The 8,428-nt window shown below is 46.4% G+C and overlaps 1 protein-coding gene across 10 annotated transcripts in view; it reads left to right on the top strand.

The window, feature by feature from the left end:
* The window catches only part of mllt10 (MLLT10 histone lysine methyltransferase DOT1L cofactor), a 75,866-nt gene that overhangs the window by 13,997 nt on the left and 53,441 nt on the right, over window positions 1-8,428 (top strand). For all 10 annotated transcript variants that reach the window (XM_017453101.3, XM_017453105.3, XM_017453100.3 and 7 more), the window contains exons 4-6: window positions 1,064-1,173; window positions 3,509-3,612; window positions 5,867-5,960. In XM_017453101.3, the coding sequence (XP_017308590.1) occupies window positions 1,064-1,173; window positions 3,509-3,612; window positions 5,867-5,960 (308 nt within the window). The remainder of the gene's footprint in view (window positions 1-1,063; window positions 1,174-3,508; window positions 3,613-5,866; window positions 5,961-8,428) is intronic.

Below are 8,428 nucleotides of genomic sequence, written 5' to 3'. Positions count from 1 at the left end.
AAAAAAATTAACGGAAAAAAGGCAGCCTTATAATTAAATAAAAATATAATAAATAATGATTTTAAAAAGAAACTGACGCACAAACAGCGAAAAAAAAACAACAAAAACAAATAAAAAATAAAAAGGGACACTTTTCATATATAATCATATACATATCAGCATCCTCCAACCCATCAACTACGAATGGTCTTCTACTTCTCCCGGTTAATAAAGGAACCGCCCGTGTTCCATTCGAGGCGATATTACACTTCTAAAATTCAGGGTACAGGCTGCGAGTGTACAGTACGCCATTCAGGACACGACTTTGGTTTGTACTCTCCGACGCGTGTTTTCCAAACAGAAGTAAAGCAGCGAGTAAACACCCCCCCCCCCCCCCCCCCCCCACGCCGCCCGCGCAGGCGACGACGTTCCTGACCGGTTATCCTCGATCAGTTCTCGCCGCTCCGATCCATCTGGTTTTCCCTTTCATCTTTTTGATGAGTTGAAAAACTTCTTGCGTTCAATTCTCATTTTTGCGTTCAGGTTATTTTGTTGTGCTCGTATTATTTTGACTGTTGGCTTTGCATTATAAAGAACGAATGAATTCAGCGAGTAAATAAGGTGAAGTTAAGGTTATGAAAAATTGACACGGGTTTCCAGCAGTGAGTATTTAATTGATTTTTTTTTTTTATTATAAAGCTGATTTAATGACTCACCGCTGCGCGCAATGGTAGAACTGAACAAATAGAGAATATAGTGAACTGCTGCATTTCTCCCTCAGTGGCTCTGAACCACGAGGAGCCAGAAGTCACCCCTGGCGTCATCTTGCACTAGCTCGTGTAATCATCTAAGACGATAGTATGAATATTGTTATCCCCGAAAATCAGAGCTTGAAAGGTAATTGTTGCAATATGTAATCCTTTTTTTGATCCATTTTTATGTGTGTGTGTGTGTGTGTGTGTGTGAGGGATCAAAAAAAAAAATCCGTTGTTAATTTGTAATTGTGTATTGTATAACCTGTTGCCTGGTGTGGATAGTGACACAGTAACCCAGCAGTCATGTTGTTTTTCCTGCTCTCTTTAAGGCTGGGCTCATGTGGTTTGTGCGCTCTACATCCCAGAGGTGGAATTCGCCAACGTCTCCACCATGGAGCCTATCGTTTTACAGTCCGTCCCTCATGAGCGCTACAATAAGGTGAGCTCACTACGTCGTTTCAGCTCTGAAGCGTTACCATTAAAGGCTGAGAGAGAGAGAGAGAGAGAGAGAGAGACTGCTCTAATGTCACTTTTGTGTTTGTTTGCAGTCCTATAATTTCAGTGCTTAGCTGAATACAATAGAACAGACGAATCCGAACGAGATCATTTTAAATGGTGTTTCTTATTCCTGGCACTGTTGATCATTCCCAGGCTTTGCGGTAGTAAAACACCTACTACATGCTATTCGGGCAGGTACCGTATGGTGTTTTTTTTTTCTTTCTAAAATTCTCACGCCAAACTAAGTTCAGCGTCTTCAAAAATGCGATATCTTCATAGCGACGCTAGGGTTTCAGGAGTGCTCGTTCCTTTACTTTTGAATGAAGAAAACGGGTTATGTGCCCGTCCTTTAAAAAGAATTTGCGTTAACGTTAACCGCTACTACCGTTAACGGGATACCCGTTCGATCGGCATCGAAAACCTAAAAAAATTGAGAATGGATGTGTGTGAGCGCGAGAGAGGTAAAACAGTCCTGTTGTTATGTTTATGCCGGTATAGCTTACATCACCAAAAAAAAAAAAAAGTCATTTTCTTCCTAAATACGAATTTGAATATGAATACGTCGAGTGGGGGGTGGTGGGGAGGGGAGGGGGGATCCCCTTTTGTTTAGCTCTATTAAGGAAACCCTCACTTTTAATGCTCCAGCGTTTTAATGCTGCTCTGTGAAGTAAGCCCAAGCAGAAAAACCGTGATATTAGCCTGGGCGATGATCATCCCGTGCGTTTATCATATTTCTCATCTCGAGACGATAAATTCACGGTAGAACTAATTCCAGCCGAGGCGGCGTGATGAAACAAGCAGTCAGCAATATGTGACACTGCATGCGATGTGTTACGAGTGCAAGTTTAATCTCATGCTTGAAATATTCAATCTGTGATGAAACGCTTTCGGTTTTCTCGGTAATTGAGTCTTCAGCGCGAGCCAATTTCAAACCGCGTGGTCATTATTCGCCTGATAATCGGCCGTGCTACCGAGATGGGCTTCGGAGAGGCTTGTTAAATTGTCGATGCTGTCACAGTCGACACGCGACGCCTCTCGCAGCTGCACTGTATATACCACATCAGCAGCTTTTCACAGCCATGAAATTACAGTGCACATTAACAAATTTGAAGCGGCGCACTCGGGGGGTGTGATCTGACTGCAACGACTCAATACGGTGGGCACCGGGCAGAAGTTCCGCGCCGACGGCGACCGAGCGGATCCGGGCATCTCCGTGTAGGTCTGACGCACGCGGCGCTTTTATTAATAGTATTTATTATAGGAAACGTTCCGTGCGTTTACATGGACGACGATAATCCACTATGAACCCCATTAAGACGATACTCTGGTTACGGAACCACCGCGCGAACAGCCATTTTTAATTACTTTCCGACACATGAAAGTCTGGAGAGTTTACACAGAATCGTCTTAAAACAAAAAAAAACGTCCCCGAATCATCCGGCGAGTCCGCAGCTCAGCGAGAGGAGACCCCGGGTTGATGAGAGAGATCGGAGTAGAATGGTCACCCTGGTTGAAGCTTAAAGGAAGGCTATGGACACTCAAATCACTCGTCTTTACAACCGTGGTGCGCAGAAATGCGTCTCAGAAAGCACAGGGGTTACAGCAGCAGGAGTCAACGTCGTGCTCCACTGCTGTCGGACAGGAACAGGACTTTGAGACAGCGGGGACAGACTCGCCAAAATCGTGCAGCTGAAGACTGGAAAGACGTGGCCTGATCAACGTGGTCTGATCGGTTTCGATTTCCGCCGAGGCACACTGACATTAGGGTCAGAATTTGGCGCCAACAACATGAATGCATGAACCCAGCCTGCCCAGACTGTTGACATAAGGCTGGTGGAGGTAGTGTAACGGTGTGGGGAATGTTTTCTTGGCGTACTTTGGGCCCGTTTAATATAAATCCGTCATCGCTGAATGCCGCGGCCTGTTTGGGTAGTGCTGCTAGAATGTGGGTCAATCTTTTTCCGGTCTTCAGCCGTCACGTTTCGGCGATCTCGTGCCCAGTCTAGTGTCACGTTTCCCGTTCCCGGCTAACAGGAGTAGAACTCGGCAGAACGACACAAATGATCCGGTGTCCCTAATGAAGTGACCTAGAAGCGTATATGTCGGGGTTTCAGCGCAAAGCGACACCAAAGGAGCTCGAGACGGTAAACCATTTAAGGATCCCAGTCTGGAAGTAGTCGTCAGCCGTGTAGAACCGCAGTAATACAGTAAGGTGTCTGTGTGTTAACGTGTCGTGTGCTGTGCGATGTCTGATCCAGTGTGGTTTGTGCTTTCAGACGTGCTACATTTGCGAAGAGCAAGGCCGGGAGAGTAAAGCGGCCACGGGAGCCTGCATGGCCTGTAACAAACACGGCTGTCGCCAGGCTTTCCACGTCACATGGTGAGTCCAAGGACGTCTAGCACGCGTCCGTTACACTCAACGGCTGCCATCTCTGTCTGGTTTTATTCCTAGCTAATTTCCATACTGAAAAAGGGGTAGAAAAACGTGAACTTTGACCCTCTTCTTTTACTTCCGTAGCATTTTCGAGCAGTATCATCGTGAGCGTCACTTCACCGTCTTCGATTCGCGCGTGTCGCCGTGAGATGCCTGATGATGTAATGTTGATATCGTGATCAATTATCCAGTCAGTTTCATTTTAGAGTAGCTGTAATTATTCTGTGTTTTATTATTTTGTATTAATCAAAATGACACAGCTTTAAAAATAAATAAATAAATAAATAAATAAAAAAAATGAACTGATGATTTTTAGAAATACTCAAAAATAAATAAATAAACAAAACACTAGTTTTCATAATTGTGATATTTTAGTTAGTGGTTTGCCTCGCACCTCTGGGTTCGGGGGTTCGAGTCCTGCCTCCGCCCCGTGTGCGCGGGGTTTACATGTTCTCTCCGCGCTTCGGGGGTTCCCTCCGAGTACTCCGGTTTCCTCCCCAAGTCCGAAGACGTGCGCTGTAGGCCGATTGGTATTTCCAAGTTGTGTGAGTGTGATTGTGCCCTGCGACGGGCTGGAACCGTGTCTAGGGTGTCCCCCGCGTTGTTCCCCGAGTCCCCGGGATATTCTCCAGGCTCCCCGTGACCGGAAAATGGATGGATGCACGGATATACAGAGTGTCCCAAAAATCTCCATACGTAGTCCCCCCCATGTCGAGGACCGTCGTGGTCCGCAACGCTCCCAGTCTTTCTGAATTTGATAATAATTCCGGCAACAGCGTCGTGCGTGCGACGTGCTCGCCATGTTCCCTCGCCATCTTTCATCAAAGGCATTCTTAAACGCTACGTGGAAAATATATAATATAATACAAACACGCAGTTTTTCAAAAGTGTTCATTTTCCGTGTTCACGGAGATTTCTGCGACGCCCCGTACTCTACACCGTATACGTTTTTATACATGGTATATTTCTCCGAATTGAAGCCACTCGTTTATCATGAGTAGTTTGTATAAAAGTAATATTCATTAGTAATGAAGGAATTTTGAATTAATAGTAGTTGGAAGTGAAGTCATTATACTATACCCAGGCATGATTGTTAACCTTTGCGCTGGAACTACAAGGCCAATAATCAAAACTTCACTCGGAAGTGGGAAGTCGGGTGCGGGTGTGGGGGCGTTTCAGACACCCCCCATGTTCATCTTTGGTTACCAACAATCTAGCGAGCTGACCGTCATGTAGGGCTGCACAGTTAACGGATTACTATTTTGACCGCCCACGATTACACGAACATGATCGACCGCGATACTGACGTTTAAAGTCCGTCCTCCGCTCGTAGAAAACTCCGCTGCGTACGAAATCGAGCGCTTCCTAAACTTACAGCCGATCACCATAGAGCGGCGCAGGGGTGACCCCATTTTGTGATGCCAGAACCCGCAAACCCGTTAGCATTTTAGCCCGTCAGAGCGCGCTCCAGCGCTTGCACGAGGAGAACATCCTATATTTTGTGTACTATTTTTTTAATTTATATTTCGCTGCTACGAGACGATGCGCTTTAAGGACCGGTCTAATTTGATGCAAAGGTTTGTACGTTAGCAGGAAAGTAGCACGACATGGAGGTGAAAGCAGCGGCCTGTTTTTTATTTAAATGTGAAAGAGCAATAAAAAATACGTCGTCCCTAAGATCAATGAATAATCTTGATAAAAAATTGATCAAAAATAATCCGTGATTATCATTTTGGTCCTGATCGTGCAGCCCTGCCGTCATGATTGACGCATATAAACGTCCTCAAAACGGCGAACTGTATGACGTTACCGGTTTAACAAGCTCGCGCGGCTGTATCGATTCGATCTGTCGGCGCCGCGAGCGGCCACCGATTGATCGGTTTGACGTCACACGCTGAGCTTTTTTCTCGTTGTCGGAAATTACGAGTCGGAGATGGGAAATTCCGAGTTACTGGTTTTAGTAGAACGCGGTGTAACCAACAAGTAAGGCAGGTTTGAAGCTTACCGGCCTGGCACCGCCGTCCGAGTCGCCTCGTCTGAACAGAGAACTTGTGTTCTCGTAAGAAGGCGGGTGAGAGAATAGACGACGTGTTCCCCTGGGGTTTTCCGTGTGCCTTTTGAACTTTTGTGGAGTTTATTTTGCTTGATGGATTTCTTGAAATAACACGCCCGTTTTTATTATTCCTCCCCCCCTCCGCAGCGCTCAGTTCGCCGGCCTGCTGTGTGAAGAGCAAGGCTCGGACGCCGACAACGTCAAATACTGTGGCTACTGCAAGTACCATTACAGCAAACTGGTAAGACGCAACGTTAACTCTTCATTCTAACTTTAAGCGTGTGCCAACATGAAATTTTCATATGGTGGCTACTAAAGCTTTTGATGTTTTCACAGTATTGTACTGAACTGAGAGGCGGTTCTGTCTGCCAAGAAAATGTCTTTCCTCGGAAACTGATTTATGGCCTAGCGGTAATGCTGCCTTAAAACACGTCCAGGATAAGGGACTTGAGACGGCTGCTGTCCTTGTTTCTCGGTGTCTTGCGCAGAAAGGCTGAAAAGAGTGGCTGCGGTATTTTAAAACGTCCACTAGATCAGTATTTTGCATGTTCAAGATCGCGATATGTCGTATCGCAGTTGTCGGTGCGCCTTTAGACGATGGGGCTCAAAGGGTTCTTGTTATATAATCGGAGGCTTGATGAAATCAGGGTATACGCCGTAGCTGCCTGACACCGTTAAGGACGTTCAGAAGACTTCCACGCGCAATGAGACGTGATCGTGGAGTGAAGGAGTGTCGAGCGCCGTGTAGTACGCACGACAGCCGGGAGAACTCCACGGCAGACGCGCCGCCTGACCGAGCCCGCCATCGGTCGTTACCGAGGCACGCCCGATCCCGTTTCTAGACGGTAGACGCCTTTTGAGGAGCAGAACTGCCGAGAGTATACGAGCTTTCCAGCTTGAGATGGTGATTTTGTATTGGCGCGATCGTCACAGACATGCGGTGTGTCTCGATCGGCTCCTCGATCGGGTCACGAGTCAGTCTATCGTGTACATGAGTTCAGTACGCGTTGGGACACCGATGTATCGGTTTCCGGGGAACCTTCTAATTTCCTCCTCATTTACATTCACATCCATGGCATTTTGCAGACGCCCTTATCCAGAGCGACTCACATTTATCTGTATATTATACGTGTATATATGTATGTATGTGTATGTTGGACAGGTTTTATATAGATTAGATAAGCATTATACCTGGTCTCCTCCTATACGGTGGTGGTGGGGGGGGGGTGTCACATGATTGGGAGGGCTTTAGTTATAAAAGTTTGAGTACCTCTGGTCTAGAATAGACTCTAGACCAGTGGTCACCAACCCCCGTTCCTGGAGATCTCCCTTCCTGAAGGTTTCATCTCCAACCAAAATCCAACGCGCCTGTTCTAGCCGATCGAGAAGCCCCTAAGGCGACGACTAAGCGGTCAGGTGGGTACGGAAGTCTTCAGGAAGCTAGATCTCCAGGAGCAGGGTTGGTGATCAGCACTTTACGCTGTAAGTTGTACCGATGACGTTCCGGTGTGGGTTTTTCCGTTGAGTGTGCGCATGCCGGTGTCGGTCATACAGTATCCAGAGTTGCTGTTTCATACCCGAGCATTTGTGATGGTTGACCGCTTGCCGCGGTTATTCTGGACTGTTTGGTTTGTTTTTAAAAAAAAAAAAAAAAAAACCAAGTCCACAAATGATTAAATAGCCCTCAGAGTGGACTTTCACCTCGCTGTTGCGTTTCTCGCTGTTACATCATCTGAAGCTGAACAGAACGTTCTGTTTGTTCTGCCTTCCTGATGGGATTTTCTTATCGTCTGTATATCGTACCAAACACGCGCTGTCCGGATACCAGAAAGAACACTCGGGTTGTGCATTTCCTACCAGCCCCAAAGGTTTCAGCTGGATTCTAAATATATATTTATATATAAACCAGTGCCAAACAGAACTGATGGTACTCGTGTTTATGGGCATTGTAGTCCTGTTTACTTGCGCGTCGACTTCGAAGTGGAAGTTGTCCCTAAATTTCGACATTGCGTGTCGTTCCATCAGGTTTTTTTTGGGGGGTTTTTTTTTTTTTTTGTTGCTAACACTCTTCACTGGTCTAGTTCTGGGGAAACTTTTGCATACAGGCTCACCGGTAGCCTTCGGTTCATGCTCATTTGCCTTGAAGATGAAGTATTTGCACGCAGCTCGCCTGCTGCTGTCCTCGTCAACCGACTCCGCTCTGTTCCGCCGCAGCTGCCGTCTTTAACGCGCTATCATTCAGAACAGCAGCGTGGTGAGTGGGGGGGGGCGTTCAGCGTCGTGTGTGTGTGTGTGTGTGTGTGTGTGTGTGGACTAGCTGTTTAAGGAATGAGCGAGGACGGAGAGCATGCCTTAGAATAACTAAATAAATCCAGTATGAAATAAATAGCATTTAGAATTGTTATGTAGCGTCATCGATATTTTAGGGCCACTTTGGATTCGAGTCCCCGAATCATTCAGAAGGACTCGTTTCTTCTGTTCGGGACACGTTTGAAGGAGCGTCGGGAGTGTCCGTCTGTGAGAAGACATTCCCGTATAGCCCAGTGACGATTTTCAGTATATAGAGATATAATATAATATAATTTAATACAGACGCAGGACCGTTTGTGATCCGTCATCTCTGCGTCCGTTCCGGTTTATAAACATAACCTCAGTATTGCAGGATAGCGTCCGCCCCATCATCTGGAGATCACGACTTTGAATCGCGAC

The sequence above is a fragment of the Ictalurus punctatus genome, chromosome 23 (genome assembly GCF_001660625.3).
Source record: "Ictalurus punctatus breed USDA103 chromosome 23, Coco_2.0, whole genome shotgun sequence".
In the NCBI taxonomy this organism is placed as follows: domain Eukaryota; kingdom Metazoa; phylum Chordata; class Actinopteri; order Siluriformes; family Ictaluridae; genus Ictalurus; species Ictalurus punctatus.
The sequence above is the reverse complement of the archived record's forward strand: the minus strand, read 5'-3'. Positions and strand labels throughout refer to the sequence as shown.